The sequence below is a fragment of the Periplaneta americana genome, chromosome 16, assembly GCF_040183065.1.
Source record: "Periplaneta americana isolate PAMFEO1 chromosome 16, P.americana_PAMFEO1_priV1, whole genome shotgun sequence".
NCBI classification, from domain to species: Eukaryota; Metazoa; Arthropoda; class Insecta; order Blattodea; family Blattidae; genus Periplaneta; species Periplaneta americana.
In genome coordinates, this window is record NC_091132.1 from 187,073,337 (window position 1) to 187,093,222 (window position 19,886).

At 39.1% G+C, this 19,886-nt stretch overlaps 1 protein-coding gene across 3 annotated transcripts in view; it reads right to left on the reverse strand.

Annotated features, from left to right (window-relative positions):
* LOC138692244 (protein PALS1-like) overlaps nt 1-4,690 on the reverse strand; it is a 304,119-nt gene extending 299,429 nt beyond the window's left edge. Inside the window, exons 1-3 of one of the 3 annotated variants that reach the window (XM_069815383.1) lie at nt 4,331-4,690; nt 4,149-4,258; nt 4,018-4,075 (exon numbers count right to left, since the gene is read on the reverse strand). In XM_069815383.1, coding sequence (XP_069671484.1) covers nt 4,018-4,075; nt 4,149-4,258; nt 4,331-4,397 — 235 coding nt within the window. In that variant the 5' untranslated portion in view covers nt 4,398-4,690. Of the gene's footprint in view, nt 1-3,652; nt 3,811-4,017; nt 4,076-4,148; nt 4,259-4,330 lie in introns of those variants that run through there. The other 2 variants (XM_069815382.1, XM_069815384.1) reach the window with 2 other exon arrangements.
* Nucleotides 4,691-19,886: the final 15,196 nt, after the last annotated feature.

Genomic DNA, 19,886 nt, shown 5'->3' on the forward strand with positions numbered 1-19,886 from the left:
AATCTAAATATTTCACTAACACACTCACAAGAATACACGCAATCTAACGTCAACACAACCACTCCTACAGAGCAACTGAACTGGAATGCAAAGTGTGCAGGAGATGGTTTGTCATGTGTTGCATGGCCTTCATGCCGGTCGCGCACTGCCTGGTCGACCTACATTATATAAGCGAATGTTCTGTATAAATTAATAACAGATGAAAAATATCTAGCTTTGAAGAACGACGCCCAGCTTTGAGATATGCTGTTACTTCACAGTGGTGGACTTCTATGACTAATAAACTAATTTTATATGACAACTAAAGATTTAAAAAGTACTGAATTCGAAAAATTAGGCCTATGTGTACTACCGTTTCAAGTATAACAACCACAAGACTAAAATAAATCACACACACAAATTGGATAGTATAGTAAAAATGTGTTCAATCATCCTCAATAAACAAACTTTCATAAAAATCTAGAGGGTAAATCTACAAAAGAACTAAACCAAATGAGGTACCATTTTTTCTTTAATAATTGCATATTAAGAATAGCATAGAATACTATGCATATGATTTTACCTTTTGGCAACAACAAATTCCACAGAATAACCTACAACTGTTCACCTGTTGTACATAGTAATGAATGTATTGCCACCACAATGGCACATGCTGATAAGACGTGTAATTTAAGTACAGATGTTGCATTATATGTCTGCCGATGAGTGACTGTAAAATTTCAAGTGGCTTATCTTAGTCGTGAACGTCGAAATATTAAAAAGAATTACAACCTTTTGCTGTCTCTCTTCCCCCTCACAGCAAACTGTGACACTGCATAATGGCAGAGATATAATAAAAAGATCTGTAGGTACTTCAGTTTCCTCAAGAAATCCAAGTATAAATTTCTAGGCAGTGGGTGTTTGGGGGCCTGATCTGCACCACCAAGAAGGTATTATTAGTGCCAGTGAAGACAGAGATTATTGTCGAAGGAAGTCTTATTTCGACATAATTAACAATCGTGTTTTACATTTCAATGGTGATCGGTTGCTCGTGACATCTAATGGGGACAATATGGCGGCGACACATCCATTCATTACTATGTACAACAGATGAAGAGTTCTAGGTTATTCTGTGAAAAGTATTGGATGATGCTGGAAAGTAAAACCACGTGCTTAGTACGTACTCTATACTATTTGTAGTATTTAATTGTTAAATAAAGAATGTGCCCCTTTAGATCCAGTTCTTCTGTAGAATTACCAGATCTAAAAACACATCCTTCTTCATCCATTATGAATAATAAGTACAGAGAAAAGAAACTAGGTACTGGCATATCGTTAAATCAGCGTATATTATAGGCCTACATATCCTCAACTGCTTGCTTACAACTTAATTTACAAAAAAAAAAAGTGTAATATAACGTACTATCAAAATTTTGAAAAGCTTTATTGTAAATTCTCGCAAAACAATATTGCATAAATCGGTTCTATGGATTTTTTTTTTTCTTTAAAAAATTGCAATCTGTACGAACCACGTCGTATCGCAACAAATTCCAGGTTCACAGCGTTCTGTGAACATAGACATCTGGATGAAGTCAGAAGTTACTCTGCATCGTATTTTATGACAGATCAGCTGACGTACAGCTACGCCCCCTGGCCTCGAATGGCCTTCCTGAAAGAAATACAATCCCTCATCTAACAGAGCCTAAAGCTTATCGATGGGAGATAAGAGTGATAAGTTACAGAAAACAAATGCTATCTGACGATTCTAAACAAATACATTATAAATACACTAAGTAAGGTACAAATTTTACAGTAAGTACAACAATTTGTAAGAGGAGAAAAAAATGTTTACAATTATAAAATAAACTTAAAAATCCATACGTATGTATTTTGAACCTCGACACGGCAGGCAGAGATTTTAAAATACAGAAGTAATGCCATGACTGAAAGCTCGACACGTAGGCGGTATTGAGAAATCATCTACGAGCTGTCTAGTTTTATTACCAAGACGTCTTTTTCCAACAGTGACAAGTAAGAAAGCGACGGCCTTCGGAATCTAATAAATTCATATACAGCAGATGACTACACAAATGTACTGTAAGAGGCTGTATGATGTAGGCAATGTAATGCTGCTGTTTTAGCAATTTTGAGACCTCCTATCAGTTTAAGTCATTCTGGATAAGATGTCTCAAAATAAACTAAAAACAACAGCAATACATTGGCTGTATCATAAAGTTCCTATATTACTTTATAGGCATTCGAAAGCAGGATTTTACGAGAATTTGAGGTTATGTTTGAATAAGTATCGAACATTTGTCTAAAACAGTGAAATTTTCCACGCTATTGAATTATGCATTATAAATATCATTCGCTAAGGTAACTTTTATGACAAAAATTCGAAGCAGCATGCCTTTCTGAATATTAAAAAAATTATTTTTAAGTTCGTGTTCATATCTGTGTGTGACAAAATATGCATGAACAGAATTTTGAATAAAAGTTGGCTAGAATTACACTCACACTTCACTTCACATGTAGGTAATGTTTTAATAATAATACTACTGCTGAACCTAAAAATGTTTATACCTCTTGTGCTGTCATGAGATGGCAGAAGCACGGCAGATCTTGCACTGCATACCAGAAACTTCAATGCTCACACAGAAAGAAAACCAATAATGTTCGCAATTTATTGAATATTATGAATGGTAATTCGTGTTTACCATTTGTCAGATTGAATACTCGGTTCATCACAGGTGCAACACAACGGAACTTGTTCCCAGAAATTTAACAACTATCGCCAACATTCACGCAGAGTATTTCCACAAATAGTGACGGCACAAACAAGCACGCAGATCCGAACGCACCCCGACCCGCCGGCCTTGACTCGTTCGTTCCAGCCGCCGCGTAGGGGCCCTCTGGGAGGCCACAGCTCCGGCCGTATTACCCGCCATCAAGAGCGAAAAAAAAAAAACAAAAACAAATGATAAAGAAAGCAAAGAATGAAGTAACTTTTTTTCTACTTTACGCACCGCCCGTTCCGTCCAGATGGAATGTGGTGCCAGCTACTCAGCACGTCAGGAAATGAGTTTTATGTTAAGCTGGAAATGGACAACAGATTTCGACCACTTTCTGTTGCGATTCAGTAAGCGCCCTTTTAGGTTTATGTCTCACGAAATGCAGTCAGTCATCTGTTTCTTCATTCCATGGCAACCCTTGATCACAAATATGTGATCACGGATGGAAACTTACAAAAGAACACAGTCGTCTGTTTCTTCCCCCCCATGACAACTTACAAAGGATGCAGTCATCTGTTCATTCTATTCGAGGAAACTTACAAAGAACGCCGTCATATGTTTAATCCTAGGTATGGGAAGTTTTCAAATAACGCGGTCAACTTCTCGTGGAAACTTACAGAAAAAGTAGTCACCTGTTTGATCTCTCCAAGGCAAAGAACGCAGTTATCTGTGTACTCTGCCCGTGGCAATATTGAAGAAATAGGTATCTAATCCGTTATTGCGTTTTAGGGACAGGGTCGGGCTTGATGAGAAAGTGTAGGTTTCCGTCAATCAGTGCAGAAACCCGACTTTCACGACCGTCCTCGTTCCGAGAATACATGCAACAGCTGACAACCCCCTAGTGAACAAAGCACCCCCGAGCCAACACAACCAGAACTCACCTCCTCTCCTCCGAGAATCCACCGGCCACACGCATACATACACACACAAACACAATTTTGTCCACGACTGGAAGACACTGCCGCAACACTAAGCTACACTACGCATTTCCAGCACTACCCGTGGTCCCGCCACCTGACTCCGGCAGCCACGACAGCGTCGTGACGTCACAACCTGCGAGGCCGCGCGCAGTGCCAACTGCCGGCGAGAACTGTCACTAGTAGCACCTGTTGCTCCGATCGATCGCGGCGGCAGCGGAAATCGCCGTGCCGAGGAGAAAGTGACGCAACGAGGCAGTTGGCAGACCTGCGGAATGTCAATATTGTCTGGCGGGCGGCGCCTGGCAGGGCTGCCAACTTGTACTCACCCAGGCGGTTGCCGCTCCGGCGCTTGACCCGGAGGCAGATGGTCCTGGACCGGATGCACTGCAACAGAGAACGGCCCGTGAGCGTCCTGCCGGGAGACCTGCCCCACGACGCTCGGCGCCCCCTAGCTCACCTGGTGGATGTGCGAGATGACCTCTGTGTGGGTGGCGTCCTCCAGAGACTTGCCGTTGACCTCCAGGATCTCGTCCCCCACCTCCAGGTCCGCCTTGTCCGCGGGAGAGCCTGCAACACGCGCGCCATCACACCACTGTCACACGGCGCAGGGTTAGAGTCCCGCCTCACTACACCACTCACCATAGAGCTTGATCTTCTTGTCCTTGGTCTCCACCAGGATGATGACGTAGCCGCCCAGGTCCACCATGTTGGTGGGGGCTCAGCACGTCGTGGGGGGCCGGGTTCGACCCTCGTCCTCGTCAGTGGCCATGTCGCTCGCGCGGGCGCTGCTCGCGCTCTGCTGGACCCAGCCCCGAGATGGGCCGTGCAGCATCCGATCAATACGGCGCGACGCGGCGCGCAGGCGCGGCTTTCACGACGCTGCACCAGGTGCTGCCGCCTGCCTGCCTTCCGAGACGGGCCGGCTTCCTTAGCACTACTACTATTATTATTATTATTATTATTATTATTATTATTATTATTATTATTATTATTCATAGTGTTCTGCCCAAAGGCAGGCCTTTCACTGCAAACCCAGCATTCTCCAGTCTTTCCTATTTTCTGTCTTCCTCATCTCTTCATATGATCCCTACATCTTAATGTCGTCTATCATCTGATATCTTCTTCTATCCCGAAATCTTCTCCCGTTCACCATTCCTTTCAGTGCATCCTTCAGAAGGCATCAAACAGGGACCCAGCCAATTCCTTTTCCTCTTCCTGATCAGTTTCAGCATCATTCTTTCTTCATCCACTCTTTCGTTTCTTATTCAATCCATTTCACACGCGCCATCCTTCTCCATAATCTGCATTTCAAATGCTTCTAGTCATTTCTCTTCACTTCGTCGTAATGTCCATGTTTCTGCTCCATACAATGCCACACTTCACACAAAGCACTTCACTAGTCTCTTCTCTCCAGAGGTCCGCAGAAGATGCTCCTTTTTCTATTAAAAGCTTCCTTTGCCATTGCTATCCTCCTTTTGACTTCCTGACAGCAGTACACCCCAAGTATTTTAAGCTGTCCATTTCCTCTATTGCCTCATTTACAGTAGAATTCCCAAGTTTACCTTCTTTACTTTTCTTCCTAGGACCATGCCCTTCGTCTTATTTGCATTTATCTTCATCCCATACTGGTCACAGCTGTCATTTAGCTCCAGTAGCATATCCCTTAGCATCATCTCCTCTCCTACTAACAACGCCATATCATCAGCAAATCTTATGCACTTTATTCTTCTTTCTCCTACTATCACTCCCCTTGTCGTATTCTGTCCCTATTTCACTTCCTTCAGACATTTCTTCTCCTATTATTATTATTATTATTATTATTATTATTATTATTATTATTATTATTATTCATAGTGTTCTGCCTTTCACTCCAAACCCAGCATTCTCCAATCTTTCCTATTTTTTTCCTTCCTCATTGTCTCTTCATATGACCCATATATCTTAATGTCGTCTATCATCTGATATCTTCTTCTGCCCCGAACTCTTCTCCCGTTCACCATTCCTTCCAGTGCATCCTTCAGAAGACAGTTTCTTCTCAGCCAGTGACCCAGCCAATTCCTTTTTTCTCATTCAGATCACTTTCGGCATCATTCTTTCTTCATCCACTCGTTCCAACACAGCTTCGTTTCTTATTCTGTCTGTCCATTTCACACACTCCATCCTTCTCCATATCCACATTTCAAATGCTTCTAGTCGCTTCTCTTCACTTCGTCGTAATGTCCATGTTTCTGCCCCATACAATGCTACACTTCACACAAAGCACTTCACTAGTCTCTTCTCTCCAGAGGTCCGCAGAAGATGCTCCTCTTTCTATTGAAAGCTTTCTTTGCCATTGCTATCCTTCTTTTGCCTTCTTGCCAGCAGCTCAAGTGCATGCATTCCAAGTATTTGAAACTGTCCACTTAGTCTACTGCCTCATTTAGAATTCGCAAGTTTATGTTCTTTACTTTTCTTTCTATGACCATGCTCTTCGTCTTGTTGACATTTATCTTCATTCCATATCGCTCACAGCTGTCATTTAGCTCCAGTAACAACATACCCCTTTGTATCATCTCTTCTGCTAATTACGCCATATCATCAGCAAATCTTATACATTTTATTCTTCATCCTCCTACTATCACTCTTCCCATGTTCTCAAAACAGTTCTTCACTAAATCCTCCAAGTAGATGTTTAACAGGGTAGGTGATAAAAGGCATGCTTGTCGTATTCCTCTCCCTATTTCACTTCCTTCAGGCATTTCTTCTCCTATTATTATTATTATTATTATTATTATTATTATTATTTCCATTATTATTATTGTCATTATTATTATTATTATTATTATTGCATTATTATTGTTATTGTTATTATTATTATTATTATTATTGTCATTATTATTATTATTGTCATAATTATTATTATTATTATTATTATTATTATTATTATTATTATTATTATTGTCCACCGATTTGGAGCAATGGTTAGCATGTCTGACCTTGAAACGAGTGGGCCCAGGTTCAAATCCCGGTTGGAACAAGTTACCTGGTTGAGGTTTTTCCTTCCGGGGTTTTCCCTCAACCCATTAAGAGCAAATGCTATGTAACTTTCGACTTATTTCACTGATATTATCATCTTCATTTCACTCATACGCTAAAAAAAAACCATCGCAGTTGATACAGCATCATGCCAGTTCCACACAATTGCAAGCCCGCAAGCGATTTTGAGTTTGATAATTTTCATTAGGTTTTTCTTTAATCAAAGTACAGTACTGTATTAAGAATAAGTGTTTTTACTCACGAAGTGAGTTATCCATGCGAACGTATTCATTATGCAGTGTATATTATACTGTCTACAGCACATTAGCGTACAATATAGAGAAAGAAGTTAAATTGAAAAATAATCATAATATGAATATTTAAACACAATTTTGAAAATGGTGGCCGTTCATTTCGATACAGGCTTCAGTTCTTTTGTGCATATTATCGCACTATAGACTACTGCATCTAATTCCAATTGCCAGTTTCGTCCTTCGTACTAGTAACTCATGTTGAAATAATTCTGTACCTACTCTACGTACTGTAAATTCAATCTTCACTTCTGCCCGACCCGAAAATATAAAATTACTCAGACATGCTATCTACTGTCCGTCCAAGTGGTTATGCCGCAGGATTGTAGAAAGGGAGGAAATCACGTGACAGTTAATTACTTAACGAGGCCCTTTTATTTAAGTTAAATTAAACGGCTGTATAATATTACGTAAACGCCCAATTCCTAAGAGAAATTAATGTTTTCAGAAAAGAGCTAAGACAGCCCAGCTTTTACAGAGGGGCGAGCAGAAGCAGGTGGGGGAAATCGGGATGCGACGTAGGCAAACGGACAGTACCTGTGCGAAAATATGATTCAATATTGAAAGCTCGTTCGTCAAACTGGAAAACGCGAACATATTTCTGGAACGTACTATACTCAGTAACTCAGTACTGCTTACTATCTGCGGTCTTGGCTCTGTGTGGAGTTGGAACTTCATTAGTAGAAGGGGTGGGAGTGAAGTACATTCAAAAACTCAGGTACAATAAAAATTGAAGTAAAAATAAAATGATGTCCCTGTAGGAATGAAGAAATTCCTGGAAGATGTCTGGTTGTGTTGAGCGCTTGAGCAGACAGTAGGAATGTGATGATTCGGGAGGATGTAGATCTCCCTAAATAAATCAGCATTGCAAATATTGCTAGATTTAAATATGCATCCGGTATCATTAGGAAGAATTTTTTCGCTTATAAAATGGTTCTGTATAAGAACAGGCAAAGTTTCACAATTGAAAATTAGAGAAAAACGTTGTTATGTATTGCAGTGCAAATTATGAATAATGTGTTAATTGTAAATTAATTGGTAAATTAATTAATTAAATTGTAATATGAGCACTTATGTATTAGCAATGAGGCCAATGAATTCGTTAAAAATTACGTAAAGGTATTCATAATTTAAGACTTAAAAAAAATAAAGTTTCTAGCCGCAATATTTTTTACGCTCGACCATGCCGAAATGTAGTAATTATACACCTGGTAGCAGCCCTTTAATGGACCTCATTAAAGTACACCTATTCATTAAAATTCAGGTGTTCCACCAATCAGAAAACACCATTGTAGCAATATGAAAGCGCAAGTATCGATTATTCTCGGATATGCAATCGAAAGACAACTAGCGAAACGTCACGGAGGCTGGAAATCCAATACTGTCGCAGAAGGTTATGTTCTGTTACTATAATAATTAGCGTTATTTGTAAATAATATTCAAATAAATTCAATTTTTCATCTCGTTTTTCAATGTCTAAATCAATTTCAAGGTTATATCAAGATTAATGTTTACTTTACTCTCTAGGTTATATCAAGGTCAATGACATCTGTTTCTCGGAAAAAAAAAACAATACTTTCGCGTCTGCGCACATCTCACAATTTACGAGATATTGCACAAGATCAGTTCCGCTCCCCAGTCAGATAAGAATAACATGAATACTTATGAATAATTTCAAGTTAGAAATATGGTCGAGCATAAAAAGTCGCTTACGCTCGTTTCATAAACATTCTCGCGTCTTAATTACTACCATTATAGGCTCGTTGCATAATGTACTATTACTGTTTTGTGTCACTGTATACCATAATGCTTATTACTCACTAATTTATTGCATTTTTATACTTTCTGTAGTTTGTGTGGATAGAAATTACATAAAATAGTATTTTTAGCTACTTGAAATTGTATTTTTAGGTGCCTAAATCTATGTTTTAGTGCCCATTTTGATAAATTCAGAGCCTATTTTACGTGCCTAAAAGTTAGTTTTTAAGTGTCTAAAAATCCCCGACAAAAACCTTCAGCAATAATTCCATTACGACTTGGCCGGGGATCGAACTCTGGTCCAGCGCGGTAGGAGTTGAGCTCCAGACACGGATTACGCTAGTTCTGCTGTACTCTGTGTGTTTTGAAAGCCAATACAGAAGCGTTCATTAGTAATCCCGGTCGGAGTCGATAATACTATCGACTTGAATTATATTATCGTCTTAGGAGGACTTCGATTGGCAAACAAAAGATACACGGATATACAAAAGGCATTGTACAGCCTACTCTTGTTGTGTAATCACAATAGCATTCAGCTTGTTTGTCTAGGCCAGTGGTTCCCAAAGTGTGGGTCGCTACCCCATGGGGGATCATTTATAAAGTAAAACATACCGTAAACGCCTTATTAATATGAATTTATGTTGTATTTAGAAACGTAAACAAGGCTGAACATATTCGTATACTGCGATACTAGATTGGCAAATGCTCTATAACAGAGGTGAAAGAAAGTTTGAAAAAACGAGGCTCTTGCGGCGGGTTCTTTTAATTCCCGAGACTCTGTTACGCACTTAAACCCCGTGTATTGCATATTATTTTTTGCACAATCATAATTTATATCTTTATTTTATTTTATTATGTATTTTAGTTATGCATGTATGGTGGGTCCCTATCACCACGGAATGGCGCGTCCTCAGGTTGCGGATAAAGGAGACGGCCTCCAGATATGGAGGGTAGCTGCGAATATATTGAATAAGCAGTCGTGGACAGCCGATAAGGGGTGGTCCTCCAGCTTGGGGGTTGGACGAAGGGCTAACAACCCATCACCGTAAAAAACAGCTTGTTACGAATCCCTACAATAAGCCTCGGAATAGGACTGATTCTCTGGCACGACCACAGTTACACAACACAGAACTGCACGCATTGTATTCTTCACCTGACATAATTAGGAACTTAAAATCCAGACGTTTGAGATGGGCAGGGCATGTAGCACGTATGGGCGAATCCAGAATTGCATATAGAGTGTTAGTTGGGAGACCGGAGGGAAAAAGACCTTTAGGGAGGCCGAGACGTAGATGGGAGGATAATATTAAAATGTATTTGAGGGAGGTGGGCTATGATGATAGAGACTGGATTAATCTTGCACAGGATAGGGACCGATGGCGATGTACTATTAATTGCTTAAGTAAGGATTTAGCGACTTTTTCAGCACCCTCTAGCGGAAAATATAAAACTTTCTCTATTGATTTTAAGGTAGAGGGTGGAACCGAGATATAAATTGGAAATTTATGGTTTGAAATATAAATGACACTTACTTACTTGCAAATGGCTTTTAAGGAACCCGCAGGTTCATTGCCGCCCTCACATAAGCCCGCCATCGGTCCCTATCCTGTGCAAGATTAATCCAGTCTCTACAATTATAACCCACCTCCCTCAAATCCATTTTGATATTATCCTCCCATCTACGTCTCGGCCTCCCCAAAGGTCTTTTTCACTCCGTCTTCCCAACTAACACTAACACTCTATATGCATTTCTGGATTCGCCCATACATGCTACATGTCCTGCCCATCTCATACGTCTGGATTTAATGTTCCTAATTACGTCAGGTGAAGAATACAATGCGTGCAGTTCTGCGTTGTGCAACTTTCTCCATTCTCCTGTAACTTCATCCTTCTTAGCCACAAATATTTTCCTAAGCACCTTATTCTCAAATACCCTTAATCTCTGTTCCTCTGTCAAAGTGAGAGCCCAAGTTTCACAACCATATAGAACAACCGGTAATATAACTGTTTTATAAATTCTAACTTTCAGATTTTTTGGACAGCAGACTGGATGACAAAAGCTTCTCAACCGAATAATAACAGGCGTTTCCCATATTTATTCTGCGTTTAATTACCTCCCGAGTGTCATTTATATTTGTTACTGTTGCTCCAAGATATTTGAATTTTTCCACCTCTTCGAAAGAAAAACCTCAAATTTTTATATTTCCATTTCGTACAATATTCTGGTCACGAGACATAATCATATACTTCGTCTTTTCGGCGTTTACTTCCAAACATATCGCTTCACTTACTTCAAGTAAAATTCTCGTGTTTTCCATAATCGTTTGTGGATTTTCTCCTAAAATATTCACGTCATCCGCATAGACAAGCAGCTGATGTAACCCGTTCAATTCCAAACCATCTCTGGCATATTCTAGAGCGAAGTTAAAAAGTAAAGATGATAGTGCATCTTCTTGCTTTAGCCCACAATTATTATTATTATTATTATTATTATTATTATTATTATTATTGTTGTTGTTGTTGTTGTTGTTATTATACAAAAATTCTATCACTCTCCTGAAAGAAAGTGATATCATAAAATGAACGTATAAATAATTTTAGAACAACTAAAATAAAATAATGGTGAAAATGCCATACCAATAGTATATAGATTTTTTAAATCAATCCCACGGGAAGACCTCTGCATCCCTAAAGTCCTCGGGAAACAATATAAATTTCTCTCGGGAATACCATTGGTAATGAACGCTTCTCCATTGTGCCGCAGTCTAATACAGGTATGCTCAAAATTGTAAAAGCGCCGATTTCACGGATGATACTGCACTGCATAACACACACAGTGTACGGACTGGGCTCCGCAACTACATTGCATCGTACTATACATTGCAGCACCGTCAGTGGCATAGTTCTTACACTCTTACAAATACGGATAATAAACTGAATTTGAAAATGGAAAGAGTATACACTGTAATATTCAGTTTTTACATTATTCATTACACAGTATTTAATATATTTATGCTATTATTATATCATAGATAATGTTATTTTCATATTCCACCACACATTGCGGTCTATTCAACATGTGCATTCTTTTCTGCAAGTAATCGGAAATCTATTTCCAACGAATTTACTCAATGCGCAGCTTCGAAAGATGCTCATCTGTTAATCGAGATCTATGTTTCGATTTAGCACCCTTCATTCTCGAAAATAATTTTATTGTTCGCACACACATGTCGAGGCGAAGGTAGCTAATACAGTGGCAGCGAATAAGCTCATCTTGGGATATTTCGTTTTGTTCATTTTTTTAATAATTCTATGCTTGTCAAGTCATATTTCTGAATTTAGTTCTGAATTCTACGTTACTTTGTAGATCAATTAACTCGTCCTGGAACTGCACTCTCACGGATTGTACTAAATTTACTGTGAAAGGATTAACAAAAAGATTAATATCACTCTTCACACGTTCAAAATCACTAAATCTATACAGAGATATAATTCACTATATTTTGATCAGGCACCATACATCTCTTTACAAGTTAACCATCCGTGAAGGGTTTTAGTGCCTTAGCTAATTCCCAATATACTACATAACTTGCTCCTAAACATAGACTCTGAATTGTTCGACTCTCTTCAGTGTTTGTCCTTTCATTAAGTGCTTTCAATTCTTGAAGCTGTAGTGCACGTTGCATACCTGAAAGATTATTTTATCAAAACATGTATTTCTGCTGGAATAAAATCACTACACTAATAATAATAATAATAATAATAATAATAATAATAATAATAATAATAATAATAATAATAATAAGCACGTATGGGCGAATCCAGAAATGCATATAGAGTGTTAGTTGGGAGGCCGGAGGGAAAAAGACTTTTGGGGAGGCCGAGACGTAGATGGGAAGATAATATTAAAATGGATTTGTGGGAGGTGGGATATGATGATAGAGACTGGATTAATCTTGCTCAAGATAGGGATCAATGGCGGGCTTATGTGAGGGCGGCAATGAACCTCCGGGTTCCTTAAAAGCCAATAAATAAGTATAATAATAATAATAATAATAATAATAATAATAATAATAATAATAATAATAGGTCTAGTAATAAAACAATAATAATAATAATAATAATAATAATAATAATAATAAATAATAATAATAATAATAATAATAATAATAATAAGCACGTATGGGCGAATCCAGAAATGCATATAGAGTGTTAGTTGGGAGGCCGGAGGGAAAAAGACTTTTGGGGAGGCCGAGACGTAGATGGGAAGATAATATTAAAATGGATTTGTGGGAGGTGGGATATGATGATAGAGACTGGATTAATCTTGCTCAAGATAGGGATCAATGGCGGGCTTATGTGAGGGCGGCAATGAACCTCCGGGTTCCTTAAAAGCCAATAAGTAAGTATAATAATAATAATAATAATAATAATAATAATAATAATAATAATAATAATAATAGGTCTAATAATAAAACAATAATAATAATAATAATAATAAGCACGTATGGGCGAATCCAGAAATGCATATAGAGTGTTAGTTGGGAGGCCGGAGGGAAAAAGACTTTTGGGGAGGCCGAGACGTAGATGGGAAGATAATATTAAAATGGATTTGTGGGAGGTGGGATATGGTGATAGAGACTGGATTAATCTTGCTCAAGATAGGGATCAATGGCGGGCTTATGTGAGGGCGGCAATGAACCTCCGGGTTCCTTAAAAGCCAATAAGTAAGTAAGTATAATAATAATAATAATAATAATAATAATAATAATAATAATAGGTCTAATAATAAAACAATAATAATAATAAATAATAATAATAACGTTAGTATATGAATACATATTACAGAAAACAGCTTCTCTGTTACTTCGGCATGTTCTGGATGGCAGACCCTATAATGTAGTTTTATGTTGCTCAGTAGTATTCCTGACAGTACCTTACAACATAATAAACACTTTATGTTTTCACCGAACGCACAACAAAAATAGTCTTCCTCTCACACTATACGGAATGATCATTTGTCATTGTCCCACACTGTTCGTACGTTTCTAAGTTACTTGAACTGCCTTCCGCAGTCATCCGTCGAGCTTCGAACGAGGAACAGCACGCTCTACATTGGAAGGTTGCGATTACAGAACGTAATCGAGAGTCAGAGAATGAGCATACCTGGTCTAATATATACAGTGACGAAGCTTGAGTTTATGAGGGTGCTAAGAACAATAGACTGTTCAGGTACTATTTAGCATTGTCTGTAATGAGGCGATAGTAGCGATCCTAGTGGTTAGCAACTATCTATGGATGCATATTTATTACGTATTGAGCTTCGTCTGTGTATACTAGACCAACGTTTCTCAAACTTTTTTTTCAAATGGGGACCACTTTTTAAGCCAGAACAGTTCCGCGGACCACCTTACTCTTATTCCCTTCGAAAGTAAATTTATAATTTTTGTAGCATATTTTAATACCAGTATACCTATATTTTAAAATAGAATTAATTAATTAAAATTAATTTAATTCAATTAATTTTATATTAGTATTAGCTAATTACGTTAATGTTAATAGAAGAAAATTCATGTTCGTTTTTTTAATAATAATTCAAGGCTATTAGAGTTTGGATAGTCTTTAACTTGTTAACTAAAAAAAAAAATTAATAAATGTTGTTACTCACATTAATGAGATGAATGAGCCTGTCTATTCTTACACAGTTATTCTAGGCCTATATTTGAATGACTAGATATTTATTTAATGGCACTACAATCACTGATACTAATATCTTCACACACAGCTTCCAAACTATTAGCAGAGCCTAAATGAAGCGTATCATCACGTTCCTTTCTTTTCAAAGATCCGGATCGAAGCCAGTTTTTCAGTATGTATAATGGGCACTATTTAACAGAGACATAGGCAACTACTAGCGTGTACCACATAAGAAGGATTTAAAGTCATAAATACATGAAAAGGTTCGGTACTTTGGTCCTCTGTAATGAATTCGGGTGGGTTACAGGTGCAGCACCAGAAGTGCAGGGAAAAGATGGCGAAAGATAGTGCTTTAAATTCCTCTTTTATTGGTAGAGTAGAATGGGAAGTCGATACACGGGTAGGCTAATAAATTTCATAAAATGTCAGTACTGGGAGAATAAGTGAAAGCGATTGCCATGTGTAATTTCCAATCTCTGAGATTTTCAGCTATAATGTAATACGCAATTCGTTTGAATTTTATTTTTTCTTCTGTCTTTTTTGAAGGACCACAAGGACAGACCTCGAGGACCACAGGTGGTCCGCAGACCATAGCTTGAGAAACGCTAACTAGACTGTGACTGTACCACCAAATGCCTGTATTCGGACTTCGATGCAGCAGGGATGCTATCAGGATTGCATAACATGCACAGACGCTTACTTACTTACTTACTTACTTACTTACTGGCTTTTAAGGAACCAGGAGGTTCATTGCCGCCCTCATATAAGCCCGCCATTGGTCCCTATTCTGAGCAAGATTAATCCAGTCTCTATCATCATATCCCACCTCCCTCAAATCCATTTAATATTATCTTCCCATCTATGTCTCGGCCTCCCTAAAGGTCTTTTTCCCTCCGGCCTCCCACTTCTGACACCAATGTGAATTTTATTAGTAACAACAATGTAATTTATTCGTCACAACAATAATTCCTTTCTACAATTCACCTTAAACGCTCTCGTCAACAATTGGATCTTCACTCAACACAGTATTCGTTATAGCACTCCACCGACGACAATGACAATTTACTTGGACTATTACGCACAACAATGAACTGTTAATCTTAACTAATATTTACAAAGCACTATTTACAAATCAGAACTACCAGTTCTCAGTTCACAGTTCTTCTATCTCAGTCACTCGAGTTCACAGTATCTCGAACCACAGACCTTCAGAGACAGTTCACTGTACTCGAACTCGGGTCCCTCCAACTGCGGTCCACTGCACTCGAACTCAGGTCCCTCCAACTGCGGTCCACTGCACTCGAACTCAGGCCTTCGGCTGCTGACGCAGTTGCGGACGCACACTCGAGTCGAACTCCGGTACACAAGACTGGCTTCCTTGCTCTGGCTTTCTCACTGACTGAATAACTGAAAACTGCTGTCGTTCCTTCGCGACCGTAATTTATAACCACAGCGACGTAGCCTCGAAAGTTCGAATTCGCGAGTCTTCCACTTCGACGGATTTCTCGGCCTCTCTAGGCAAGCAGAAGATGCGCGCGCAAACTCCCTCTCCACTCTCTCGCCGCGTAGGCCCTTTCCCCTTACTTCTCTCCGCCTCGCGCCGTCCCCGCGCGATCTGCTTTCTTGCGGGACGCTGGTCGTGAGTTCGAATCTCACGTCGCTGTCACATTGCTCCCTCCTTAGGACTGCTCGTCTCGGGCAGTCCCTTGGTAGGCTGCTAGTCGGTCCAACGTTTGGGGTCCTCCGGCTGCTCCCTCCTTATGGTGGTGCCACCCCATCCTTGACTTGGCTGGGCAGCAATACTCGTACTGCGTGGGCGCCATCTTGCTTTTCCACTTGGCCCTCCAAGGAGAGCTCGCTGGCCACGGGTTGGTCCTCGGCGTCCATCAGGAACACTTCATCCCGACCAAGACGGAGTATACGGCGCCGGACGTCCACCGTCGCATCGAGTAACCGCATGGCGTCGAGTCCCAGGACGACGTCCTCGGTGATGTGCGATCGGACTTACCGTTTAAAATTGTCTACCAGTCTTCGAATGAAGTCTTAGAACATCCTGAATATCTATTCATCGAAGTCGGTGCAAGCAACAAAAAGTGCCTCCTTGGAGTTGTATACAAACCCCCTAAATCAGGATTCTTAAGTGATCTTGAAACACCTTTGCTTAATCTTGTGCCTCACTATGACCATACTGTTATTTTAGGCGATTTCAATACAAACTTATTAAATTCAAGTAATTACGCTACAGTTCAACTTAAGAACATGTTTGAGTCTTACAATATATCCATCCTTCCTTCCGCAGCTACCCACCACACCCAGGAATCGGAGACACTTCTTGACATTATTGCCACGACTAATCCTCAGCTAGCACTAACGAATGGACAACTACCAGCGCCGGGTATCTCAGCACACGACATAATCTTTCTAGAATATTCCTTGTATTGTCCAAAATATAAACCTCACATCACATCATACCGTGACTTGAAGCATATTGAGCATGATGAATTAATCAACGATGCACTTAGCCTGCCTTGGACTGAAGTGTGGAATTTACCAGACATTGACGACAAAATCGAAAAATTTAACGACCTAGTAATTCAGTTATACGATAAACACGCACCCTTGAAAACCAGACGAGTTGGTAGACGCCCTGCGCCTTGGATGTGCGATGCCATAAAATTACTCATGACAGACAGAGACACTGCTTATCGTAAATACAGACGGAGCAAGGACGAATTAGATTTTAATACTTACAAAGTTTTAAGAAATAAATGTAATCAGGCAGTAAGAAATGCTAAATTACGCCATGCACATTCCCTTATTCTACCTTCGGTCAGTGCGAAAGAATTGTGGCGTAACCTTAATAACCTGGGTCTAACAAAAGCAAAGCCTCGGGTAGATAACATCAACTTGTCACTCAATAGTCTAAATGAACATTTCGTCACTGCTCCACCTGAACCATTACATAAAAAAGAGACTCTTGAATTTCTCAGTTCTCAGTTGGGATAAATTCTTCTTTAAATACATTAACCCGACTGACGTAATGAAGACGCTGCGATGTATGAAATCTAAAGCCCAAGGTGTAGACAATATAAATATCACTCTCCTGTATAAAATAATAGATGTGATTCTGCCGACCGTCACCCATATATTCAATGCATCTATTATGACTGGGTCCTACCCCTCACTCTGGAAAATGGCATTAGTGAAACCTTTACCTAAATCTAACACACCTTCTACAGTAAACCAATACAGACCGATATCAATTCTTCCCACTCTTTCAAAAGCATTAGAACATATTGTACACGGACAACTTACGAACTATCTCGACGAACACAAACTCCTCGATTACTATCAATCGGGTTTTAGGCATGGACACAGCACTTCTACAGCCCTACTTAAAGTGACTGAGGACATCCGTGAAGCTATGGATAGGGGTGAAGTAACGGCACTAACTCTTCTCGATTTCAGCAATGCCTTTGGTTCTGTTGATATCGACTTGCTTCTTGCAAAGATGAAGGCTTTGCACCTGTCAGACAATACCTTGAGCTGGATGGACTCCTACCTACGGGACCGCTAACAGTGTGTTTCACTTGATAATCAATTCTCCCAATGGCGATACACAAAGGCGGGAGTGCCGCAGGGCTCCGTATTAGGACCACTACTTTTCTCTATCTACATTAATGACGTATCAAAGAACTTACAGTATTGCCGATATCATCTCTATGCCGACGACCTACAACTTTACATACATTCCAGACCCAATACGATCAATGAATCGATTGACAAGTTAAATTGTGACCTAGCCACTGTCTCCACTTGGGCGGCCAATTTCGGACTCGCACTTAATCCAAGTAAGACTCAAGCCATAATTATTGGACATAAGCGTTTAGTTAACTCCCTTAATAACAGTAATCTTTCAGTTGTTACCCTTAACAACACGCTAATCCCTTATTCATCTGTCGTAAAAAATCTTGGCTTCTTTTTTGATAATAATCTAAGTTGGAATTTTCAAGTTAAAGAAACGATAAAAAAAATCTGTTCCTCCTTTCACTCTTTGAGTCGCTTGAGAAACTTCTTGCCCCAGCAACTAAAACTTACCCTAGTACAAACCCTAGTAATGCCGCACTTCGATTATTGTGACGTTTTGTTAAGTGATCTAAGTTCTGAACTGTCAGTCAAGTTACAGCGAGCTCAGAATATGTGCATCAGATACGTGTGCAACATCCGACGATATGATCACATATCACCGTCCTTCGCAAGTCTCTCGTGGCTCCGACTTAAAGAACGTAGAACTTTACACTCTTTGTCTTTACTCTTTCGAATTCTGCACACCTCAACACCAAATTACCTTTCGTCTCGTTTCTCTTATCTATACTCTAACCACGACGTAAATACCAGATCACTTATCTGTGGCACGCTAAATATACCTCTTCATAGAACATCTTGTTATTCCTCATCTTTTACAATATCCACCTCGCGTCAATGGAATTCCTTGTCACAAAGTATTAGGGGCTGCAAGACAACAAACACCTTTAAGAACAGCTTAAAAGATAACCTTATTAGCATTTCACTCCAATCATACTGATTTAAAATATTACAGACTACACTGTTGCTTTTTTTCTTTAGACATCATCCTGATTGTGCTGCATTTTCAAAATTGTCTCATAATAATCTCTTTCTATTATCTAATATAATTTGAAATATATTAACATTCTATGTATTTTAGCTTAATTCTGTTACACAGTTTATTTCAGTGTTTAATTAATAGTTCATAGTATTTTGTTGTTTAATTCGTAAATAACTTTTGTATACATGTAACTCTCATCTAAATCAAATTGTTGAATTCTTTGTAAGTTCATGCATATGTATATACACTTTTTGCTGGTTGAGTGGAAGAGAAGGCCTTACGGCCTTAACTCTGCCAGCTAAAATAAATCATTATTATTATTATTATTATTATTATTATTATTATTATTATTATTATTATTATTATTATTATAACTAACAATCTATATGCATTTCTGGATTCGCTCTTACGTGCTACATGTCCTGCCCATCTCAAACGTCTGGTTTAATGTTCCTAATTATGTCAGGTGAAGAATACAATGCGTGCAGTTCTGCGTTGTGTAACTTTCTCCATTCTCCTGTAACTTCATCCCTCTTAGCCCCAAATATTTTCCTAAGCACCTTATTCTCAAACACCCTTAACCTCTGTTCCTCTCTCAAAGTGAGAGTTCAAGTTTCACAACCATACAGAACAACCGGTAATATAACTGTTTTATAAATTCTAACTTTCAGATTTTTTGACAGCAGACTGGATGATGAAAGCTTCTCACCCGAATAATAACAGGCATTTCCCATATTTAGTGGACCTGGTTGGCGAGTTGGTATAGCGCTGGCCTTCTATGCCAAAG